The 26,392-nt window shown below is 41.5% G+C and overlaps 1 protein-coding gene across 7 annotated transcripts in view; it reads left to right on the top strand.

Annotated features, from left to right (window-relative positions):
* DNM3 (dynamin 3) overlaps positions 1-26,392 on the top strand; it is a 372,210-nt gene that overhangs the window by 268,392 nt on the left and 77,426 nt on the right. For all 7 annotated transcript variants that reach the window (XM_059675119.1, XM_059675122.1, XM_059675121.1 and 4 more), the window contains one exon: positions 17,386-17,497. In XM_059675119.1, coding sequence (XP_059531102.1) covers positions 17,386-17,497 — 112 coding nt within the window. The remainder of the gene's footprint in view (positions 1-17,385; positions 17,498-26,392) is intronic.

Genomic DNA, 26,392 nt, shown 5'->3' with positions numbered 1-26,392 from the left:
ACTGCAAGAATGTATTGTGAAGGAATTAATTATACATCTTGAATATAAATTATATGATTCTACTTCAATCTGTCTCACTGAGAGGGACACTAAAATTAAATCTATTTTCAGGCAAGTGTCATTAATTTTAGTGAACGCACACAGCCTTGGTACAGGGAACAACATGGCACACGCCTTAGTAGAAACTGTTAGTCACACCGCCTCGAACTCTGAGCAGATGCATGCTTTCCTAAAGAAAACATTTGCAGAGCCTGACTAAGCGACCTTTTCTCTCCTTTTTCTAATGTTGGGCCTGCCTATGTTTCTTTCTTACAATCTGAGGGAAATACTGTTCTATAAAGGGATAGTTTCAATGAAAGCAATTGCAGAGAATGATTTGGACTGTCCCCAGCTCCGGGTGTGCCTTAGCCTCACCTCCCTCCATACCCGGAAATCTCTTCCAGGCCAGAGCACATGTGCTGGGCCATGCCATTCTTCTAGATATCAGCCCGAACGTGTTTCAGTGCTCTAGAGCAGTGGTTGGCATACTGCGGCTCCGAGCCACATGCGGCTCTTTGGCCTCTTGAGTGTGGCTCTTCCACAAAATACTGACTTCTGCGCGTGGGCCACAAAGTTTCAGTCACACTGTACGTGTGCGCCCGCAGGTGGTATTTTGTGGAAGAGCCACACTCAAGGGGCCAAAGAGCCGCATGTGGCTTGCAAACCGCAGTTTGCCAACCACTGCATGAGTTCGCTTTAGAAAACAGATCAATGCTCGCCACTTGGTTACTCTGTCAGTGCACTAAGGTAAAATATTTGTTTTGATGACTACATTGTGAATTTTAAAATAAATGGGCCATCTGAGATCTGTACTAATGGCTCTCAAGTCTTTGGTCTGAGACCCCTTTCCACTCTTAAAAATTCTTGAAGATTTCAAAGGGCTTTTGTTTATATGGAGTGTGTGGATTATACTGGGAATTCTGTGAGCCAGTTGACTTCATGTTGTTGCTTAAAATTGGCTATAATGCGAGTATTTATACCATGGAAATTGGCAAATGCTACAAACCACAGCTTTTCTTTTCTTTTCTGGAAAGCTAGTCGTTAAATAGTTATCAGCATACCACCAATTATATATATTGTTAGAAATTAAAAAACAAAGAATTTTAAAAAATTAAGTTGTTAAATCATTTAAAAATGATAATAAATCTATTTTGTATTCACATAAATACATGCTTTGGAAAAACATTTTTTAAAAATATCAGAGAGAAGAGTGGCATTATTTTTTTACATTTGAGCAAATCTCTCTTAATGTGCAGCATAATGGAAGACAGCTGGATTCTCATATCTGCTCCTGCTTTCGGTCTGTTGCAATATGTTGTTTTGGTTGAAGTGAATGAAGAAAATCTGGCCTCACTGAGCTATGTAGTTAGGAAGGGAAGAGTGTTTTAATAGCCTTTTCAGATAATTGTGGATTTTCTGCTTTGACATCTTACCAAAATTCGACAAGAGCTAGTTTCCAAAAAGTTGGTTGCAGTGTGGAATCTGAAATCGTAAGAATGAACTTTGCATATCCTGCCCCCTAATCCACTGGTCTGTCATACACCTTAAATGTATCTTTTCTTATGAGTGATTTGGTAACGTCATACATTTGCCATTTGGAAAATATTATTCACTGATTTATACAGATCTTCTCAATGTTTACAGATTTCACGCCACAGCATTTAAAAGTCACATTCATTGATAGCACCACCAGCCTCCTCAGAAGGGGGAAGCTGCCACGCTCATGGAGGGAGGTTCAGGGTTTCCAAAATGCTAAGGTCAAGTTTCATCTCTAGTCACAGATACCATCAGTGGTCTTCCTCTAAATGACAGGCTCGTTTTGTTTATTTTTGAGAACATTACTGCCCTAAACTCAGGTTTTCATCACCATGAATTGACTGTGAGTCAGGCTTTCCAGTAAAAAGACATCCCAGGAACAGCAGCTTGCTGTTCTGTGGCACCGGTGCCTTTGCTCAAGGAAGGGACCTCGGCGTGCAGCGGAAGAGCTCCCGTTCTGTGACAGAACGTAGAAAGACGTGTACTCGGGGTCTAGATGTAATAATGTTAATATTTTTACTGCTTCATCAAGGATAGCCCTACATGTGAAAATGGCTTTGTTTTGAACTGTGAGTTAGTATCAACAAGGAATATAATGACTATTAACAATTATGCTGAAACAATACCTGGCAATAAACTGGGATGGTCCAGGCTAAAAGGAATAAATGGGCCATCCTACCTGTGATGATGTCGGAGAGGAGAGGCCTGCCCATGGAAGAATTTGGCTCAGGTGACCTCTATGGTACCTCCCAAGTTAACTATATAAAACCTGTTTTATATATAACTTTTTCTACAGTTTTTATGATTGCTTATTTTGCTAATATTCTCTAAATAAGATGAAATCTGAAGTGTATTATTAAACATTAGAGTTTGTTTGGCAAGACTGATATGTGAATTATATTATAATTTTAAATCTTGTAATACAGAAATGACATGCACATTATAAATTATATATTCTAATTTAATCAAAATGTTTAGTATAATGGCCCATTCAACTATCCTTGATGAATGAGAGTTCATGTTAATTATAATTTTTCAGTCTCAAATGTGATATCACTGTTTATTATTGATATTGTCAACTTGTCTTTGGGATTCTTTTTATAAATTGGAGAATCAGAGTATTTCCAGAATCAGAAATGCAAATTCTCACTTTCATTCTAGGTAAATGGATGTGAATTATAATAAAGGGTGTGAGAACTAAAAGTTAGACAACAAGAGTTAAGGTAGTTTCTTTAAGAGGAAAGCATGCCTTTACATTCTCTGAGTTCTTTGGGTGGTTAAGTAGAATAATCAAGGGATAAGATAACTACATATTTAAGTTTCCAAATAGTCATTAGCAAAGTTTTACTGTAAAGTTTATTAGCAAAACTGAATGATTGTGGAACTGAGTTTGTTTTTTAATGTGGCTAGGAAACTTTCTTCAAGGAAGTAAATTGAGGGTAGAAGTTACCTAACATATAAGTACTTTATCGAGCACCTATTATGTGCTGGCTCTTTGGTAGGGGCTAAGGAAACAAAAGTGGTCCTTGTTCTCTGCACTTACGACTCTCAGAGTGTATTGAGAAGAAATGGATATTTCTGTCAATGGTATAGTAAAATAATTGAGATTTCCAGCATCCTAATTTCCTCGCTTCCCGATTTGCAAACCAGTCACGACATCTGTATAAATAGCCAGAAATGCATTGCAAAAACTCAGATCTTGCAGATCCGTCTCCCCTGGGCCATCAAAAGATCTCCAGAAGGTTTCACAATCTTCAGCTCTCACAGGGCTTTTGTAGCCAGCAGGAAATGGCAGACTAATTGCCATGTGGGAAAACATGAGGTGTCATGTCTTTGGAGGAAAATGATCCAAACTCTATCTAAGACTCTTGGTATCTGGTTAAGTTTAGCAAGTGAAAATGGACTTAGGAGTCTGTGCAGACTCCTCCTTGAAAGTACTCAGGGAGTGTGTTGGTGTCCTCAAGCAGACACCATCAATAATAGAAAGTGTCTTGCTTTTATACAGAATGATGACATTTTATAACCTAGAACAGTGGTCAGCAAACTGTGGCTCACGAGCCACATGCGGCTCTTTGGCCCCTTGAGTGTGGCTCTTCCACAAAATACCAACTTCTGCGCATGGGCCACGAAGTTTCAATCACACTGTACATGCACGCCCGCCCGTGATATTTTGTGAAAGAGCCACACTCAAGGAGCCAAAGAGCCGCATGTGGCTCGCGAGCCGCAGCTTGCCGACCACTGACTTAGAACATTACATTCAAACTTCTCAAGTCTCCTACCTGCCAAGCCCAATTTAGAACTGACCCCCTTCAACCTCCCAGCTGCTCACTCATGCCAGAAATTTCGGCATCACCCTTGATCCCTCTCATATCCTCACTTTCTACAACCATTTCTTCTGGAAAATAGGAATCTTTTCCTAGAGTTCAACTTCTTACTGCATCTGCCACCCCCACCCCAGCCCGGTCCCCTCAGGCCTGGGTTCTGCAGCAGCCCCCTCCTTGGTGGGTCTCTTTTTGTTCCTAACACGTTCTATTCAGCGTGTTCTCACACAAGAGAGAGATTTCAAGAGCAGTAAATCAGATGCTATCACACACTTCTACTTAAATTCCTGCAGCGTTATTTCATCATACTCGGGGGGAATCCAAGCTTCTTATCATGGTCTCGGAGGCCCTACCTGATTGGCTTCTGGCTGGTGCTCTGAACTCACTTCCGGCCGCTATCCCCCAGCTCACCCGGCTCCAGTCATACTGGCCTCCTTACTGTTTCTGGATGCTGTTGAGCTGGTTCCTGTCTGAGGGAGGGCCTTGGCATCGTCCAGGAATGTCCTTTCCCTGGAGATTCTCACGAGTCACACGCCCTCTTTGATTCGTCTCTTTTCAAATGTTACCACTGCATTTTCTGACTATCTTCTCTAAAGGCACTTCCATCATTCTGTTTCCTTCTCTTGCTCTGTTTCGTCCATAAAACTTACTGCTTTTTGATATGTTTATTAATGTTTTCTTTGTCTTCTGTCTTCCTCATTTGCGTTTAAGTTCTGTGAAGAAAAGAATTTGATCTCATCTATTCACGGCTCCATCCTCAGTGCCCAGTATAGAGTCTGGCAGGTAGCAGTTGTTCAGGAATGTGTGCGTGAGTGAATGAGTTTTGCTGTTACTTATTAATATCCTTGAGCTTGCTACTCAGTGAATATTCTTCCTCAGTCTTAAGCTCCAGTCATCATTTATTTAATGGTAACTGTATGTTCTGTGAAGATATAAAAAAAGGTCTGGAATAATTATATAGAACTTTCTACTTTACAATTCATTGTTACATATATTAATTTATTGTGTTAGACATTTAGGAAGCCATTCAAAAGAGATGCCAGGAGGGAACAAAAAAATGTTCAGGACAAGCTTATAAGGAGGGGACTAAATTCAAAATTATAAAAATTAGTAGTGTCCAAGTTGGACACACAGAGAATGAGAGATGAGAGGAGTAACTCAAGCCAAGCATCATGAACTTATCTAGAAACGTTGTTGTTAATGAACTGGAGTTCCACATATGAAGAGTGGAGTATGGGAAGTTGTGGCCAAAGACAGGAAATTGTGTCCAAGGAACAGCGTTTCGCTTTGCTGGAAAGAGACTTTGTGTAACTGGAAATTATAAAAACTGAATATGATAAGATATTCTGCATGTGTGTTGACGAGGAAAGAGGTGTTAGCAAAACTGAATTACGGGACATTTTGAAGCTGGTCTTAACATGGTTGGACAAAGAACTTCTTCAGATTGTTAGAAAGAAGTGACAGTGGTGTGGAGAGGAATATATTTCTGATGGGCCACCTGGAAACTGAAAGGGGGTGAGGTGAGATGGAGGGGAGAAACCTGGATTGTCCCAATATGATAAAGTGACAGAGTTCCAGATGAGCCATCCACTTGAAATTGGTTTCTTTTCTCCATGGTCCACAAATTAATCATCATAATGAAAATGTCAAGAAGAGAAGTGCCAGGAAAATGGTACCTGTAACAGAGGTTAGGTAGCTTGTGAGCCAGCATCCCTGCTTTCCTCAATACAAGCATGTCTCACACACTTCTAGCTGAGCTAAGGTGACATCACCCGGGTCAGCTCTTGGCCCCTACAAAGTGACTTAGAGTCCAAAGTGTTGAAGTACAGTACTTTTTAAAGCGCTATTATACTTAATATACATTAACAAGCTTGACCTTAGTATTCTTTTATAAATGAGTCAAGCTGCTTTGCAGACCCAACTCCATAACTTATAGTTATGTTCTCAAGTATTTCCTTCTGTGAAGGTATGGCACTTGTTTCTTTCTCAGTGACACTTTGAAAAATCTTACTTTTTGATCATCCCATTTATTTGCTCTGAAATACTGGGATGATAAAACATTGGAATTAAAAGGGACCAAACATGTTTTACCTCTAGGTAAGACCACATCTCAAATATATGAGCAAGACGGAAGTCTGTTATAGTTGCCTCAATGATGGTTGATCCCAGAGTTTTTACCAAGCTCAGGGCAGGGCTATGCAGTTTGCCAACGATCTTGTCCATCGCTCATCCTTACCTCCTTCTGTCCTCCTCCTTCTTTAGTCTTATTTTCTCAGTTGGTTACATCATTTGGAAGTTGCTTTGTGAGCTAATAGCTTTTCCAGGAACATTTGAACTTTAATAATAACTACTACCAAGCACCATGCTAAATACTTTGCATACATTAGTTCAAACCCTTAAAACCCCTCTTAGAAGGTGCTGTTCTCAGGTATCAACAGAAAACCGAGTCTACGAAAACTTGAGTAATTTAGCCCAATGTCACAAAACTAACATGTCATTAACAAGTTCCAGAGTTTGAACTTCTGTATCTGATTCCAGTGTCTCTGCTCTTCTTGTCACATCTCGCTGACTCCTGTAGAAACCTACAGCTCTCGAGATTCTCAAGAATGAAACTCCCAGAAGCATGACTGGTTGGAGAAAGTTTTGCTACGGGATAAGGATAAGGATATCTGGGACAGATGTAACTGTTCACCTACAAAACATAGTTAAAAGTCACTCTGGCTTTATCAGGAAGCATCCATTGTTAGACCCCTGGGATGATAGGCTTAACTCTCCTTGGAGGTAGTCTCAGAAGCTTTATTGCAGATAAGTTCATTATTATTCTTTGGTCCCTGTATCCCCAGTGGAAGCCAACACGTGTCCCTCATATGGAGGGAGAAGAAAAGGACAACCAGTCCTCCAGCTTCTCATGCTCCAGGCCTCACCTTTGGGTCAGACCTGTTATGCCCACACAGCTCCAGCAGCATGGCGTCAACCACACCTGTTCGCTCTGAGCTTCTTCCTCCCTAGGTACCATCCACCTTAGGTCCTTGGAATCACCGAGGGAGGCCTGATTCTCAGAGGCTCATTTGCATTACCAGAGATTCTTTCTGATATCTCCATGCCACACTGACAGTTTCATCTCAGTGTTTTCCTTTGTGGCATGGCCTAACGTTCAGGGAGTTTCAGATTGCTGCTAGCAGTGCTCTGCCTTCTAGTTTCATCTTGAGAACATTGTCCCCTGGCCTTTAACCCTATCCATCTCCTCCTCAATCACTTTGGAGGCTCTCTCCACTCCCCCAAGGATGACCCATCGCTTTAGTTGGATTCCAGAACTGGGCACAGTGATTGGCAGGACTTGACCAATGAAGAGTACAGGCAACAATGACTCATATTCTTTGTGACTGATTCTCCATTATCATTCTCTGAAGCAGTCTGGTTGTTTCTAGTCCTATAGAAAACCAAGTTTACCTTGATAGTATTGAGATTTAGGGATCATTTCTAAGTTTCGCAAGGAAAGAGGTAAATTTCCCCCAAAAGGGCTGTATTGTCTCCTTCCTCAGTTAAAAAGAGATTTGGGGTCGGCTTTGTGTTTTCGTTGTGGTTAAAAATGTGGAATTGCTTGTTTTGCAATAGGTTTTGTTCTGTGTTGCATGCAATTTTCTTCTTTATATCTTTTTTTCCCCTTAAAATTAAATCCAGTAGAATGTGAAAGAAAGAGAAGTGAAATAATCTCCACAGCTGCTGAGTTTTCCTGGAAGGCAAAGACATCTCAATTTTAAAGTTAGTCTTAGGACATGAAATCATTGTTCTTTGAAACAGCTGTCTGGTCCAAAATGCCTTTGTAGTATCCATTTTAAACAGCAAATTTTAAAAACCGCTAGGAGCTTTGTAAAGATTTCCTTTATCTGGGTTATGCATTATTTTCAGTCTTTTGAGTAATTGTTAAAATGACAAAACTGACTGGAATAAAACAGATGTCTGTTTTTTGTTTTATTGTTAAGGGGGAAGAGGGAAATGTCTTTGGGGTATTGGGATTTACTTGGTATCTAAATGAATCTAAATAAATGATTGTTGGTTTCTCAGCATTCTGTTCATCATAGATTTTTGTGCATTGGGCCAGGATATCATGTGTCCCTCAGGGCTTAGCACCATACCTGTCACATAGTTCCTCAACAAATGTTTATTAAGCAAATAAATCAATGTCATGATAACCATTATACAGAATGACATGTCATGTAACCAGACACATCATTCATCCATCCTTCCATTTTTTTCTATGAAGACACCTGGCATGGAAGTTTTCCTTGATAGAAACTCTGAGTTTGAAGATGTATATCAAAATCTCTACTATTTTCATTAGTCCATTATGGGGTCTCTGGCCCATGATTTTATGTAAATCAGCTCTGGCATTGTGTATACTTTTACTACCTCTTGGAATTATAAATTCCATAAGTAAAAGGTAGTTGTAGTTCAACTCACAGGATAGATAACTAAGGCATTAAGGAAGCACAGAGGAGAGAAAAACTTGTGCAATTAATGCTGCCTGGGGAATGTCTGAGTCAAGGCTGTAAGAATGAGTAGACATGTACCAGGGGTTGAAGAAGGTGGTGGACAAAGGCAACAGTGCCAGACAGAGTCTGAAGGATGAGAGGGTGTGCCATGGGATCCCTGGCCATAGCACTGTTGCCACTACCACCATCACCGTTATCAGTATCATCATCACCAACTTCTGCATAAATATCACTCACACAAGACACAGGTTGTCAATTGAAGTGTTTGTTTTTTTTAAAAAAAATATGGTTTATTTTCTTTGACGATTCAATTATACCCATTTATGCTGAAAACTGTGGGTGTACCTAAAATGGTCCCCTCAGACAAGTCACTGAATAGCCAAGCTTCCAGATTTTTTCTTTTTGACACAAAGAGACTGATGTGTGTGAACAGATCTGGGGCCTTAAACAATTTTATGCTTCTGGTTATATGCTTCCCTCCCCAGTCCTGGTCTCACTGAGTGGAGCCTAAATGGAGGTGGTGCTGGTGACCGGGAGGGGCAGGGATCAGCACCCGTCATAAGCAGCCCTATTCACAGAGCAGCCCAGATGTCCTGATGCACCCAGGACATCTTGTTGTTGGGAGCAGTGGCATGAAGGCTGTTTCTCCATGTGATCACAACTCATACAGAACCTTCCAAACTGAGTTCTAGGAATGACTTTGATATAACTTGACAGGGTTAAAAGAATGATAATAATGGTGACAGGTAATGATTTGAAATAATTTGATAGGCTCATTTTGTGGGGAGCCATTATGGAAAACCATTGCTATCATGACATGCCAGTCCCTCTTACCCTTCTAGAATATTCCTCTGCCCTGTTCTCCTCAATACTGAAAAACTTATACAGATAACTTCACCTTCACCCAGGCTCTAAGATTTCCCATCAACCTTTCTCCAGGTATTTGGGGGGCAAAAGAAACCCAATTTCTCCATATTTTGTCACAAACTTTTTTCGGCTTAATCCATAATGTGACTGTGCTGTCTGGAATTAGATCTTGCTTCTCCTGTGTTGATAATTCCTCATAAATCTAGTTCTTTAAAACGTTAAAAAAAAATGAATGTTTAAAGAATTTATATAACTAGAGGCCCGGTGAATGAAATTCGTGCACGGGTAGGGTCCCTAGGCCTGGCTGGCAATCAGGGGCCTTCCGGCTGCCGGCTGGGGCCTTCCTTCATTCTGCACTGCTCCCTGGTGGTCAGCGCACATCATAGTGAGCAATTGAACTCCCAGTCTCCCAGTCGAACTCCCGAGGGGACACTTTGCATATTAGCCTTTTACATATAGAGATTATCATTGGTCAGTCATTAACACAAAAGAAAGATCCCACCCAAGGTGATTCTTGAGAACTAACTGCTAAAGGGAAAGAGGCTGGGCTGGTACTGACAGCCGGTACCTTTCCTAGCACGCGATAGGGCTTGGCGTGGAGGCCCTGCCACTCTGGGTCTACTCCCTGGATTTCAGAAATGCTGAGCTGGAGCAGATCTTTACCACAACCTCTTCTGACCTAATAATGGAGACAGACTGAGAATAGCTGTGGTTCTCTCCCTGCTTTCCTCCCAAGTTGCCTTTTTTGTGTTGTTTTTTTATTCCTGTCTGAAGGCTTTCATTGCTTTGGGCTAAATGAAGTTCAGATTGCAACAATAGCTTTTTCAAGGGATATTGTAATGTTGACTAATTTGCCTGCTATTGGTTATGCCCAAGTACTACTAGACACATGACCTGTGGCTGTTTGGCTTGTCCTCCTATGGGAGAACACTTAATGAAGCTAATAAGCTGTATTAAAAGAAAATAAACAAGTTTCCATGGCCCCCAGCCTCACAGCCGCATATATGTGGTTATTATTTATGATGCTGAGACACCAGTCCCACAGCTCCAGCTGCCCACTGGGCATTTCCACTCAGAAGGCCTCCGGCACTTCCTGTCTAACCCATCTGCAGCCCAAACCATTAACCTCTCTTCAAAGCCAGCCCTCACTGTTGGAGTTTTAGGGGGTCAATAAATCACACCCTTTCCTTCCCCCCCTCCAGTTAAAATTTGTTGTTGCTGTTTTTAGAAGCACAGGAGACAAACAGATAAAGTGTAAAACAAATGGGCCTAGATCTGCAGCCAAATATCTCCCTAATATTTCAGCCCCCTGCAGTCACAGCCACAGCGGAGCATCCACAGGCCTCCTCCACAGGGGAGCTCACCAGGGCATCTTGGAATGGAAGAGAAACACATGTGTCCTCCAGGCACGAGCTTGCTCAATTTCTCCTTTATAACACACCAATCAAATCAGTCAGTTCTCCTAGTTGCGCTCTCTCTCTCTCTCTTTTTCTTTTTTTTTTTGGCAAATGAGGGCAATGAGAATGCACATTCCACCATTTAATCACTAGTCTTTGTACTTTAACATTTAACTTATTACTTTACTATTTCTTAATATATATTTTTTATCATTGGTAGTGTTACAGATCTCTCCCATTACCCCTCCCTTACCCCTTTCCTTCCAGCTCCTACCTCCCGACCCCCGAGTCTTCACCACCCTATTGCCTGTGTCCATGGGCTATGCATATTTATAATAATAAAAGCGTAATATGCTAATTAGACTGGACAGCCAAATGACCTTCTGGACATCATTTCGGACGTCCTTACAGACGAAGCCATGGTGGTGAGGGCCAAGGCAGAGGCAGTTAGGGGTGATCAGGCACGCAGGCGAGCAATTAGATGTGATCAGGCAGGCAGGCAGAGGGGTTAGGGGCGATTAGGCAGGCAGGCAGGCAGGCAGAGGGGTTAGGTGCGATGAGGCAGGCAGGTAAAGACAGGGGCAATGAGGCAGGCAGAGGGGTTAGGGGCAATGAGGCAGGCAGAGTGGTTAGGGGTGATGAGGCAGGCAGGCGAGTGGTTAGGGCAATCAGGCAGGCAGACAGGTGAGTGGTTAGGAGGCAGCAGTCCCGGATTGCGAGGGGGATGTCCGACTGCCAGTTTAGGCCTGATGATCAGGCCTAAACCGGCAGTCCGACATCCCCTGAGGGGTCTCGGATTGCGAGAGGGTGCAGGCTGGGCTGAGGAAACCCCCCCCCCTTCCAGTGCACGAATTTCGTGCACCGGGCCTCTAGTAAGTATATAAGTTCTTTGATGTATCTCTTCTCATACCCCCACCACCACATGGAGGTATGTCAGTTTGTTCCATGCCTCAGGTTGGGACAGCATAGGTGAACCTGGAGAATATTATGCTAAGTGAAATGAGCCAATCTGAGGAAGACAAATATCACATGATCTCACTTATTTGTGGAATTTCCTTGTCTTTTGGGAAGGAAACAGTGAAGTCTGGGGGCAGGGGCTAGGAACCCTAGACCCTTCAGGAAGCCAGGAGATCAAGTTCCCACTAGCGATTCACTCCAGACTTGCCTTTTTTTATTGAGATTGCCTTCTTAATTTATGTGACATCAGATTGAGCATTTGAGTGTGAGCAAGAATATTTCTACATGAAATATTCTATATTGAAAGAATCTCCACCACTTCCGCTGTAACCTGGATCTTTTTCATCATAAATAAGACCCCACAGTTAATAACCAAACTCATCTTTTCAGCTCTTCCAGGTGACTGGGATGAATGCTGACACAGGCCTGGCTCGGTGGCCATTGGCAGCCAGAGAGAGTCGGGCCTGGTGGTGACTCAGCTGATGCCGCAGCTGCACTTACAGTAAATGTGTTTTGCAATACTCTTGAATTTTAAAATAATTTTTGCTAAAAATTAAGATGTTTTATTTAAAATTGTTATTCTCTTTGGGTGGGCTCTTCACTATGTCAAGAAAAGGAAATATCAAAGATTGAATATCAAATCAACAGGTAAAAGAATCTCGTCCCTTTGGCAATGACCTATCAGTACAGGAGAGGTCTGGTTTTATAGGAGGGAGGTGCAAAGGACCTAAAGGCAGTGAGAATAATGCATAATAATAATTGTTGTAGTTTGTACATTTTACTTGTATATTTACCTGAGGCTGGGCGTGGTATTAAGCAATGCTCTTTACACATCTAACCTTACAGTAAGCCTGAGGTGGATACTGTTACTCTCCCCATTTTATAGATGAGGAAACAAATTCAGAGAGGTTGCCTTACCCAGTGTCATCTAAGATAATAAATGGCACAACCTGGATTTCAACAGGTGTTCATGGTCTTTACCATAGTCTACTACATTTTACTTAACTTACATTAGTAAAAGTTTACTAGAATGCAGGTAAGAATTCCACCAAACTTCTGTCTCGCATCTGGATAATACTGTAGCTAGAGGTTTGTGATCAGTTGCTGGCATCTCATTTTTAGAAAATCCTTTTAAAATAGAACAAATTCCTGGGATGGCAAGAAGGATGCTGTGTTATCTAGATACCTCTTCATATTAGAAACATCTGAAAAAATTGGCAGAAGGGTTGGCTTAGAGACTTGAGGACTTGGGGAGCATATAGTATCTGGTCTCCAATGCTTGAAGAGCTATCATAGGTAAGGAAATTAAACTTCACATTTTTAACATCCAAAGTCATTCTTATGATACATGACTGAAAGTTATATGTATTATCAAAACATGGGCTCATTGTGTGGTCATATTCTCTTCCAGGTAGCACTTAGAAGCCCTTTATGCATGGGATGAAATCGCCTGCTCCTTTTTAATGTTGAGGTGACTTTTATTTTTTCAAACTGTAAAACACATAGTTCAACTTGATTTCATAGTGAAATCATTCAGAAGCTCCTATCTGCATGATTGCAGCTGAAATAGACTAAACAAAAAAATGCAGTCAGTACAAATTGCTGTGGGTTATCTATACGGCTACAGCATGTGGTGAGAACCTGGAAGCTGCATCCACAGAATTTATGAGGCTTCCCGTAAATCAGCTCGGTTCAGTGTTTCAGACCCTGTATCCAGCTCTGCTTGGCTGTCTAGACACAGCCTGAGATGAAGCTTCAAAAAATGGGTATAAATGAAGCAGCCAAAGCCACCAGAAGTCTTTGACCCTCTTCTAATGTTTCAACCAGATAATTATTTTCCCTCTCAAGAATTTGGCTATCCTTTGAGGGGGGAAAAAAAAAATCAAGATTTTCCATGTGAAGAGCCCCTGAAAGAAAATACTCTGGAGAAAGGTCAGTGAGAAAGGGCCAAAGCTGGATTCTTCAGATCTGCTAAGAGAATGTGGAAAGTTTGTACCCTTTCTGCTGTGCGTGCTGTCCAGCTGGCCAAGGGCTCTGTGGCCTTTGGCCAGCTTTGCCCTCCCTGTACCTTTACATCTTAAAGGAACTTGTGCTGTGCAGTGGAAATGCCTTGAATGGAAACCTAAATGGTAGCTAAACGCTCTGGTACAGAGGTAATTAGATAGTTAAAAACTGATGGATTTTCATTTTGTCATGATAATATATTGTAAGATAATCCATTACCCTTTCTGCTCTGTAGCAGAGATAGAATCTTTCAGACTTTCCAAAAATAAAACTTTCGTACTTGGAGAGTACACTTTCATTAAATATGCCCCACTTTTCATTAAAATGACAAATTCTGTTTATTGTGGTTCATCTCCTTAAACTTTTTTTTATCTTAGTTTTCTGTAGAAAGTTAAGGATTCAATCAGAAATGAAAAAAGGTGGTTTTAAAAATAAACATAGTCCAAGTTAATTCCATAGTTCTTTTGTTCATTCATTCATTCAACAAGTTTTTGTTTTAAGGAAGCCACAGCCTGTGGTAGGCCCAGTTTGTGCCATTTGTTAGCTATGTGATCCTGGGAAAGTCACCTATCTAATCCCCCTGAATCTCAGTTTCTTCAGCTGACAAACAGCTCTCTTACCAACTTTTCAGGATTGCTATGAAGATTAAATGAGATGATTTTTTTTAAGATGGTGAAAAATTAGAAGGTCTTCTTTTGCTCTTCACCCTCCATTGTCATATCTAAGAAATCTTGGCAACAGAGAGGGAGAGTCTCAAAAGCCCTAGAAATATCAATCAGCTTTTTACAAGATTCATGGAGTGAACTAGGTTGAAATTCTATAAGTGACTAGTGCATACTTTACCTTGAGTAAGGAAAATGGGCTAAACAGGAAGACAGCAAAAAGAAACTTCTATATTTCCTCACTGAATCAGTGTGAGAAATGTGGATATGGCGCCCACCAGAAACCCAGATAGCAATTTTATTTGGGACCAATTCAAAGTATAAACCCAAGTAATAATTACAAATGGGAAAGTCCAGGTGCAAAATGCCTGATAATAAATATTTATTCAAGTTAAATATAGAGTTCCAGCTAAGTAATTGCTTAAGTGGAACAACAGTGAGCGCAAACTTATTAAAAGGAAAAGATAAAAAGAGACCCGTAAAGAGATGTGAAAACAAGAATTAAGAAATAATCTTCTAGGTCAGTATTTCTAGATAGATTAGCAATTATGAGATAAAGTAGAGGAAAATAAAAAGCTTCTCAATTCTTTAATAAGTCAAGAATTATTGTTTTGTTTCTGAATTTCATATATACAAAAATGAACTAAAGAATGATTTAGAAAACTTAAAAATAATCATTTACTGTAGAACTGAGACTGCTAAAAAAATATATAGAAGCCAAAAAGGTAATTTACTTCTCACCCTACACAAAGGAAACAGTAGTATTATAAAATGTTTTCAAAATGACAAAACTTGCCGAAACCGGTTTGGCTCAGTGGATAGAGTGTCGGCCTGCGGACTGAAAGGTCCCAGGTTCGATTTCAGTCAAGGGCATGTACCTGGGTTGCGGGCACATCCCCAGTAGGAGATGTGCAGGAGGCAGCTGATCGATGTTCCTCTCTCATCGATGTTTCTAACTCTCTATCTCTCTCCCTTCCTCTCTGTAAAAAATCAATAAAATATAAAAAAAAAAAACAACAAAATGACAAAACTAAATCCAAGTATATAGCTATGGCAAAAAATAAACATGATTAAAACATCCCAAGTCTCCTGGGGAATAGAATGATGAGCATAAAAATGATACAGTCTTTGCCCTCATGTTTTTTATGGGCTAGTTGGGAAGACATTATCAAAATCAATACATAAGTAAATGAGAAAGAAAAAGAAACATAATATCAAAATCACCAACTGTGATCAGTGCTACGAAGGAAAGGGAAATATGAAATAGAAGTATTTATGAAAGAGGAGCTGACCTGCAGGGGTGTCAGGGAAGTAGTGTCTGAGGATGTGATGACGGAGCTGAGATTCCCAGGCAACAGTAGGAGTTAACTGTGTAACAAGGGGAGGCAAGAGAGCTGCAGGCCGAGAGAGCAGTATATTCAGAGACCTTGGGAGCAAGCATGGCCCATTGGAGAAGGTAAAAGTAGGCCAGTGTGGCTGCAGCAGAGAGGAGGAGAGCTGAGTGTGAGAAGAAGCTGAAGAGGAAGGAGGTGTTGGCCAGACCACACAGGGCTCTGTAAGCAGGCAGCATAGGGAGTGTGGCCTTTTCCTAAACCCAGGTAGCAATTAGCGTGTTTTACAGAGGGATGAAAATATCTACTCACATTTTCAGGACATGATGAGGATTCAGTGAGAACAGATTTGATGCTTGGAGACCACTGAGGAGGTGAAAATACGATGGTTGTCAATATACCGGCAATAAAAATTTAAGTGGTAAAATGGGAGAGGAGTATGAAAGAGTGAAAGGTGGCAAAGATACCACCCAAAATCTCTGATTACACTGCTGCTCTGTGAAATGGGAACACCAGTGTGCAATTCAATCATACATGTCAAGGGGCCTTTGAGATACTCAAGTGGAGAAGTCTGTAGGCAGCATGAATCTGGTGCAGATCTGGACAGGAGATACAAGTGTATGAACCATCTGGGTTCAGGTGTAAATTGAGATTTGCAGGCATGAATGAAAAAGAAGAAGAAGAGAAAAAGATTGTTAATCTTATACACTGCTAGTATCTGTCTAAATTGGGGTATTTTTTTTTTCTGGAAAGGTGATTGAAATGCATATCAGTATCTTAAAAAATGACCATAACTTTGATCCTGTAACTCCATTTCTAGGAATCTATTCTCAGAAATTAATAATCAATGTGACAAAGGCTTATGGGTAAAAATATTCTTTTAAGCATTATTTATTATTGCAAAATATAGAAAATTACCTGTATAATATTAGGAGGAGATTAAGTAAATTACCATATATTTATAATAATTAATATTGTCATTATAATTGGATGTTTATAAAGATGTAATTGCATAAGTAGATGACTGTGATATAATAGTAACTGACAAAGAACACCAAGTTGATAGAAATGGAGATAAAAACTTAACTGTGTGAAAAATGCAGAGAACAAGAGTATAAGAAATAAGTTTATCTGTAAACAGTGAAAACAGGATGATTGTCCCAATTTTTACTTTTATCTAGTTCCCAGATTTTTTTAATGGGCATTTATTATATCTTTTGTATTTTTTTTATTATTAGGAAAAGGAAGATAAAATTATAGTATTGCCCCAGTTACAAATATGCACTTGATAGACACTGGTTAACATTCTCTCCTTTTCACAATATTGATCACTTCTGTGTTGTTAAATCTAGCATAGTATTTTTGGTATGTTAGATTACTGCTGTGCAATGTAAACTTCTATGAGTCACTCCGACTTGTAAAATAGTCTCAGAAAATTAATCTGATTACCAGGCAACAGCAAATGCTTCCCCCTCAGAGCACCTCTCCTCCATGGGCACCCATTTCATCCCATTGGGAGCGTTCGGATTTTTTTTAACTTCTTGCTCAGCAGTACAAATAACTGAATCCTTTAATGGCTAGCTTTTTAAAAAATTATAGAATACGTACATATAGGAATTCGCTAATTATTTTAAATAAAACGAATTCGTCTGTGTTTTTTCCTTCCAGGGACTGAGCCAACCATTTGGTCTGCCATTTGAATCACTGTCTGCAGTAATAGAAAAAAATCATTCTGAATTTGGTTCAGAACTAAAAGCATGGTCTTTTTTTAACTCCAGGAATGTATACAAAGACTATCGCTTCCTTGAGCTGGCCTGTGATTCGCAGGAGGACGTGGACAGCTGGAAGGCCTCTCTGCTAAGGGCTGGCGTCTATCCCGACAAATCTTTAGTAAGTGGGAGAAGTCTCTTATTTTTAACTTATTAACCATTTTTAAGAAAACAGAATTCTACATGTTATATTTTAAAGAAACTAGTTCTTCTTTGACCTAATTTGGCACAGTTTTAAGCAATACTTTGCTTATATTTTTCTCCACTAGATTTCTATTTTAAGAAGTTTATCGGTATATTTAGACTGAAAGAAAATGCCCCACTCTACCATAAAACATAATATATATATAACCTCAGACCAGGAGATAGTTTCTTTGTTGTAACTTAAAATTTTATTTTCCTTTATATGATACTCCACCGTTGTTATGGTATTAATACAAGCAGTTTATAGCATTCTTCATATAATCATAGCATATATATATATATACACACATATATATGTATATATAATTAATCGTGACACTTTTATATTCTTAAAAATGTACTTATTTTTATAAAAAGCTACCTTCTTTTATTATGTCTGTAGTACCTGTTCCAAAATTATATCTGTTCAAACTCTGGTTAATGTTACTGTGAGTGTGAAGAAACAAAAAAATATATAGCTATTCCCACTTATCTTTATTAATATACTTCAAGTGTCTTGAAGACACTTTTCTCATTCAAGCTAATAAACAGACCTTCTATTTGTGTTCTTTGGAAAATGTAATATTATACAGACAGGTCTGGATTTCTGCTTTGCAGAAGTCCAACCCAACACACATCCACACACCGTTAAACAGACTCTGCACATGAGCGGCCCTCACTGCTTCCTCGCTGTTCCCCACACGCCATTGTTCTATCCAGTGCCCCCCAGGACTAAAGTGCTGAGACTTAGCCTTGGGGACTGAGTCCAGCTTGACCACCTGGGTGCTTCCTGGGCTCTATATCAGTTTTTAGGACTGGTCACACAAAGGTAGGGATATTTCCAGGCCCCAAATAGGACAGAGTGAGTCTGAGATATCGGCGCAGTGTGGGAGCATTGAAGGCATTCTGGGGACATTCCGACCTGACCACGTCCCTGAGGTTACACTGGAATGTAACGAAGTTCTGGGACCAAGGATCAAGGATTTGTGCCAAAATGTTCTCACTGCTGTTACCTTAGTTCACACGTACACCTCTTAACCCCATTCCAACCTCCTTTGTCTGGTTAGCACCTAAAATGATGAACCCACACAATATCTCCTGTGCACTCCAAATGGGGTGACACCAGACCCTTTCCCGATGATGCCAGGCAGAGAGAGGTAGATATATGATTTTCATAGTCATCCAGCTTTGACCAGTTGTGTACACACATACTTGCCTAGATAACTACCATTCTAAAGACCAACGTGAGAAAGCATTGAAAAAAAACTTATTATTCATTCTGATCATTATTTATTACTCTTCCCTACCTATTGATGGTAGCGTGTTTAATTTCACAAGCATTCTATATTAAAAATGTATGAACATTCTAGGTTGATTTCATATTCATTCATTTCATAAAAGCCTATTGAACACGTGTTTTTTTCCAGGCATCCAGTCTAGGCACCAGGACACAGAGGTGAGCAGTGAGGTCCCGCCCCCAAGGAATAGACAGTAATCAAGGCAGTGAATAACCGCATAACTGTAGTGTGATGTAAGAGAGCGATAAGCTCTATAAAAATACAGTAGGTTAAAGGGATAGCCAATGCTATGAGGGCAGGTGAGCTTTATTTTAGGAAAGGTGATCAGGGGAGCCCCTTGGAAGAGCGGACGTTTGAGTAGGCTCATGGAGGAAGGGAGGGAGTAAACAGTGAGAAAGTCTAGAAGAGTAGTTGTGCAGAGGACTGGCACCGGCAAAGCCAGTGCAGTGTCTCAGAAGAGCAACAAAAATGTCAGTGTGTCTGGAACACACAGAGGAAGGCCAGGAATGGTTGTGTTTCCAAGACGAGGGTGGTCGGTGCAGGTTGTGTAGGCCTCGGAGGAGTGGTGAGCATTTGAGGCTTATTCTGAGTGAGGTGAGACATCGGTAGAGGGTTCCGAGCCAGTTTAGTGATGTGATACGATTTTCATTTTTCCAGATCATTATGGCTGGGTATGAGGAGAAACAGTAGAGCCCATGGTGGGTTCAAGCACAGGCTTTAGTGTCTGGCTACCTGTTGACATTCCAGATGCTCTCGTACAAGCTGTGAGATGCTGGGCAGGTTACCTGGCCTTTTTATGTTTCAAGTCTCCCATTCCTAAAATGGAGATAACGCAAGTCCCCATGGCTTGGTTGACAGGATTGAATGAGATAATGCAAGAAAATCACTGAATAGAATGGACATAAATAAGCATCCTATTTTTATTTATGATGATGATGATCAATTTATCACATATTACTCTCTTTAACAAGTAGAAGAAAGAGCTAAAACGCTGTGGATAATATAGCCCAGTGAGGCTTTATGCTATTTCTATCTCCCAAATATGTTTGGTTATATAAAACCTCTGTGTGTGTGTGTGTGTTTCTTACATGTAACTGTAATGTTTGTGAAAATGTTTTCTTAAGTAATAATTTTGTTAATTCAGATTATTTTATTTTTTCAGCATATTTAAATGCACCATGCATGTTTACCATTAAATAAATCACGTACTGCAGCTCTTGTGAAGAATACACTGTCTTGGAAAAGCACAGTTACCTTCCCTTCAGTGAATTGTTTTTATAAATCTGAATTTTCACTTGTCCACAGCTCTACACAAAGAAGCAGCTCAATGAAATACTAGCTTTCTTTTTTTTTTGCAGAATGCTCAATTTTAAGTAAATCTAGAGATTAAGCCAGTCCTACAGCAATCAATTTTGGTCCTTTTCACATGATTTTTATTTATTTAGAAGCACACATTCTGCATAGTGGTTTGGGAGATCGGGACAAAGGGGTGTTTTACTACAAGCCAAAGACATGGCAGGAAATTAAACTTGGCAGCACGCCATGGACGTTACTTTTCTCAGTTTTCATCATAAACACTATTTGCATTTTTTTATGCACCGGGTTACATTACACGATTGCTTGACTTTCAGATGGTTAAATGGCTGCTTACTACTGAGAACAATCTGAGTAGAACCCTTGTCTAAACATCCCGTTTTGTGACAGATAAGACTTGGGGAAGGGATACTTTCAGATACAGTTATTTCTAATTTAGAAAGATTTGATGAAGACATCAGATAAAGCTAATAAGAGATGCCTCTGTCTAAGTGGGTTGTTTTGTTTTTGTATCAATAAAGCCATCAAGTCAACAGCCAATCAGTCAATCTCTACCCTAATAATTAAACTTTTATGAGCCATACATGGACATGCGTCTAGACTCAAAAAGCTCTGCTTTCTACAATTCTATTTTAACTGGAAAAATTCTACATTGATTATTATTTTTTTATTTGTATAAGGTTTGGCTTCATGTAGATAAATAGCTGTCACCTAACCTGGAATAAAACGGTGTTTCAGACCAGTTTGATTTTTCAACTAAGTTTGCACACTTTTTTTCAACATGCTTTTCCCCATCATATTTTTCTATCACATTCACATGATGGAATGTTTTCATGTCATTAATATCATAATATTCTGCTACTCTGTTTCTTCTGTCTCTTAGGTCATTTTTCTTGGAGTTTTCTACTAATTATTTTTCTTTGTTTCCTGCCCTTCCACCCTCTTCCCCCACTTCCTTCCTCCCCTTCCTTCCTCCCCTTCATCCATCACTGTTGTGTTGGACTCTAGAGATTAACAGATTTTTAAAATGTTGTCATTCTTACTGTATGGGAGTTCCAAGCCTAGTAGAAGAGACAGAGGCAAATAAATAATTACTCTACAATTTGATGAACTACAGTGGATATCTGTATATATTGCCACAGCCCAACTGTACAGTTCTCCCCCATGTGTACTTTTTAATTAGCTTCAGTCCTTGATCTCTCTGGATCCAAAGCAAAACGTAGGCTTCTTGTTTGAGCAGTGTTGTTGTGACCCTAAGGTGGAAATGAGGAGTCCTGGCTTCAGTTTCCCACGGTGCCACTGATCTACCCCTAAAACCCACACACAACCTCTCTGAGCCACAATGTAGCATTCTTTCTGAGCAGCCACAGTATTTTAAAAATATATTTAAACCTGACCTTAGCTAGTCTGACTCAGTGGATAGAGTGTCAGTCTGCAGACTGCAGGGTCCCTGGTCTGATTCCGGTCAAGGGCACATGCCCACTTTTTGGGCTCGATTCCCAGTAGAGGGTGTGCAGGAGATAGCCAATCAATAATTCTCTCTCATCACTGATGTTTCTATCTCTCTATCCTTCCTTCCTCTCTGAAATCAATAAAAATATATTTATATTATCATATATATAAACAGCCTAAGCGACCATTACAACCAATGATGGGATGACTGGCCGGTAGCTATGATGTGCACTGACCACCAGGGGGCAGATGCTCAATGTAGGAGCTGCCCTCTGGTGGTCAATGTACTCCCACAGTCAACCTCCTGCAGTCCCTCCCCCTGGCTGGGTACTCAGTGCACTCCCACAATCAATCTCCTGTGGCCGGCAAACGTCCCATGGTCCCTCGCCCCAGCAAGCTGGTCCTGATGGCCCCGATCTGGACCGGGTGAGATGGCCCCGATGGCCCTGATCACCGAGGGACCCTGCCTGTGCATGAATTCATGCACCGGGCCTCTAGTCTATACTAATAAAAGGATAATATGCTAATTAGACCAGACGTCTTCCAGACATTCTTCCAGACAAAGCCATGATGGTGGAGGCCAAGGCAGAGGCGGTTAGAGGCAATCAGGCCGGCAGGGGAGAGCAGTTAGGGGCAATCAGGCTGGCAGGGGAGAGCAGTTAGGTGCAATCAGGCAGGCAGGCAGAGTGGTTAGGGGTGATCAGGCAGGCAGGCAGAGTGGTTGGGGCAATCAGGCAGGCAGGCAGGTGAGCGGTTAGGAGCCAGCGGTCCCAGTCCCAGATTGCGAGAGGGATGTCCCCCAAGGGGTCCTGGATTGGAGAGGGTGCAGGCCAGGCTGAGGGAAACCCCCCCCCCACACACACACACACTCCATGCACGAATTTCATGCACTGAGGCTCTAGTACATATATATAAAAAGCCAGGGACTGAAACGCCATTAACAACCAGAACAACCTGCAGACTGAAGGGTCCCTGGTTCGATTCTGGTCAAGGACACATGCCAACTTTTGGGGCTCGATTCCCAGTAGGGGGTGTGCAGGAGGCCAGATCTGGGGGTGGGGCCAGCTAGCCAAGTCCCCCGCGGCCTCTCCCCCTGGCCAGCCCTGCCCCTGATCACCCCCCACCCCAATCATGGGCAGGGCTGGCCAGCCAACCACCTGCGGCCCCTCCTCCCAGCCAGCCATGCCCCTGATAGGCCCCCACCACCCTGATCAGCCTGCAGCCCCTCCCCCCAGCCAGCTCTGCCCTCAATCAGCCCGCTCACTCTGATCAGAGGCAGGGCTGGCCAGCCAACTACCCATGGCCCCTTCCCCAGGCCACTGGCCCCGGATCAGCCCCCACCCACCCCATTCTGGAGTGGGTCCCGCTGGCCAACCTCCCGCCATCTCCTCCTCCCAACAGGCCCGGCCCCGATCCGCCCCAATTGGGGCTGGGCCGGCCAGACCCCACCCATGCACATATTCATGCACTGGGCCTCTAGTATATATATATTTAAAGCTGAATTTGGATTTAGCAGAATTTTATTTCTATTTCCTTTGGCCATTACACTGAAATAAAGACCACTATAAAATTTTATATCAAAGAATGTGTAGGATTTTATACATTTTCAAATTAAAATTTTTTTAAATAATTAGATAAAATGTATGTGCATGTATCAGTAGTTACAGGCTACAATTAAAGCACTTTTACAAGACTATTTACAGACCCATGTACATAAACTTTTCCTATAAGTTTGAATACAAACAAATGTGAATTTGATTAAATATCTAAAGAACATGATATAACAAATGCCTGATGTTTCTGGCACAGTTTTGTCGGCCCAGAGCATGACTTAAATTATACATGAACAGTAGGAATTCCGAATTCTTTTTGGAGCATTTTGTGTGAGCGAAGGGAGGAAGACGTTAAGTCAAATCCACTCACATTTGAATCCCGACCCTTCCAATTATTAGCTGTGTGGCTCAGGCAACTTTGCAGTTGTTTATTCTTGTTAAAACTCAGAGTAATAATACCTTCCTCAAGTGATTTGATCAGATTAAGTGAAGGCAGTTACGCATCACATTGAGCTCAGTGCCTAGAACTGGGTGGATGTGTTCAATGCCATGTACATTATTGTTGAAAATCATTAATGTGCTCATGAAGCTGTGTCTTCCCGTTTAGTAGTCCCCTTTTATTTGGAAACTATCATTGGGAACGGGCAAACTTGCTTAGGTGGGTCTTGGGGTTTCGCTGCCCTGTGGACAGCCCAGCTCGAAGCTCCATCAGTCAGGGTTGAGCTGGAGAGGCTGTTGGCACGCGAGGACTCACAAGCCTGCTCTCAGAGGCTGACCTGCTGGTTCTCTGGAGGAAGCAGACCCCATATCCATGCAGGCCTTGAAAAGAAATTTGGTGCAAATTCATTTCCACATGTTAGGCCATATACCCCAAGACTTTTTATGAGGTTTCTATTAGCTATATGGATAGGTGGTTCTCTCATATAGTGTATGATTTCTTAAGAGATGAAAATTGGCAGTAGAAAATGGAATGCCCTGGAATTTCATTATACCTCTGTATTCAAAACTCTCCAAGTCATAATGCTTTTGGGGCTGCTTTGGAGGTTGAAATCATACTATAATGAAGCCTTCTTGGGACTTCAGAAATTCCTTTTGGGTAACCTCCAAAACTGAACCACCCTTTGTGACAAACGACAATTAGGGGAGTGGTCTCTGTATCTTTCTAGGGAAAGAAGAATAGCCACAGACCTCCGTGAATATTTATTAATGTGGCGAGGGCCACTCACATGGGTTTATTCGCTGACTAATGATACAAGACTAGCAATGCCCACCATAGCGCCGCCACACCTCCCTTTATCCTTAGCTGGCTCAGTGCTTGGAGCAGCTACCTGACCAGTTCTGAAGAGTCTTAGTTACTCCTTAATAGAGGCACCTTCAGGGATCCAAACACAGAGCATTTACAGTTTCCCACTCCAGTCCTGTCCCACCTCTCCCAGCATAGATAGTTGGGAAATGATTGAGGAAACAAGAAAGGACAGAGCCCCTCCTCGTCCTCCACTTGTACGTTTTTCCCCTTTAGGGATGAAGGCCCCTACTCTGTGACATCACTGTTGCCACTACAAACAGAACCATCTGTATGGAGCGAGGAAGCCAGTCATTCCCTAACGTGCAGAAATAGTTGGTGGGACTCCTGAAACTGATTTGCTAGATCAAAGCTGTACGGCTGTGGAATGCAATAAATTCCATCTGCTTGAGGAATTTGCAGCAATATTGCACTGCTTCGGAGAACCGGAGTCCCATTATTCTCCAAAATAGACTTTTTTCTACTGTTAAAATGCCCTGTGGGGAGCTTTACTGCCTTCTTGAGCAGTTGGCATATTTTTTACAGAAGACTCCTTTCCCCCCTCCATTCATTCTTCTATCCTTACTTGTGTCTCACGTAAGCCAGTGCTGTGAACGGTTCTGTCATGGCAATGCACAAGGCCAAGAAGCCCCTTTTCAGTTTTATCAGTGTCTTTACATTTCTATTTTTATTAAAGATGATGGCTGTGAAAGTCCTTGAATTAGACATTTCCTCCAAGTCACCAATTGGCATTGTTTTCCAGAAAACAGCGCTCCCCTGAAATCCTTGCCGAACCCACCCTCCAGAAAACTGCCGAAGGTGTGATTTCCCCTCCACATCCTCTGAGAACCAAAAGCCAGATCTCCAGCCCAACCTGTCACTCCCCCCCATGCTCTGTCCCCTGCACAGATGCATGACTTTTCCCAACCGCTGTCTTCAACTCAGCCTCTCAGCTCAAAATTCCTCCCTGGCCCTTTGTGTAAAGAGCTCAGATCTGTTCCCTGCCCTTCCCATCATGTCTGTCTCATGGGATCTGACCCTGTGAGGACTCAAGCCGCCCTGGGACTAATGAATCACCGCTCTATTTTTTTAAGCCATATGTGAGTTAAATTGTTTGGTACAAATCATACTCTTGCAGCTCTAGTTGAAACAGGAGACCCATTTTCCTACTGCCTGTCCCTGGCTGCTGCTCTGTGTCTCTATCCAGTGTCCCCTATAGAAATAACTGCATTTTTGGGACAAACCCTTGAATGTGGAACAGTGTTTATCTTGGCCACATCCCCACTCTACAGTGAGCGCTTCCTGGGCCGATCCAAGACAAAGCTCATAATTTACAAAATAAAAGAACGGTACAGAAGGAGGTCAGACGCGGCCTGCTTACCCTGTTTCCCCAGAACCACCCACTCATTCCTTCTGCTCTCTTCGCCTTTTTTTTTTTTTCTTTTCCACCTTCTCTGAAACCAAGGATGCGGTGTTTGTTTAAAAACGCATTGACTGCTGAAAATTTCCGTTGGCTTGGCATGTTGGAGGAGGGGCTGTCAGGAAAGGGCAATTCGACATACTAAATACTTTGCCTTTCATGCTAACAGTTCACTCCGTACCAATTGAAACCCATGCTTTTTGGCCAGGTTCCCACACTCCAAGTATCTCGAGTAGGAAGAAAGGGAGAAATCTCTGTCTTAACTTTCTGCCGTTATAAATGTGTGATTTCATTTAATCTAAGTAGGTCCTTTGACTTGTCCTTGAGCTCTGGGTGCTGTGTGCATACGTATGGGATGTGAGTGACCAGTTAAATTACATATTTTGATTTTGCTCTAGCTCAGAAATTACCTCATAGTTTTAACATAAATTCATGTTTAACCTATTTCTTTTTCTTTTTTTCCCTTGCTGCTGCACGTACAGGGGAACAACAAAGTAAGTTCTTTGTCCTGCGG

The sequence above is a fragment of the Myotis daubentonii genome, chromosome 18 (genome assembly GCF_963259705.1).
Source record: "Myotis daubentonii chromosome 18, mMyoDau2.1, whole genome shotgun sequence".
Lineage (NCBI taxonomy): Eukaryota > Metazoa > Chordata > Mammalia > Chiroptera > Vespertilionidae > Myotis > Myotis daubentonii.
Note: the sequence above shows the minus strand (reverse complement) of the source record. Positions and strands in the feature narration are given on the sequence as shown.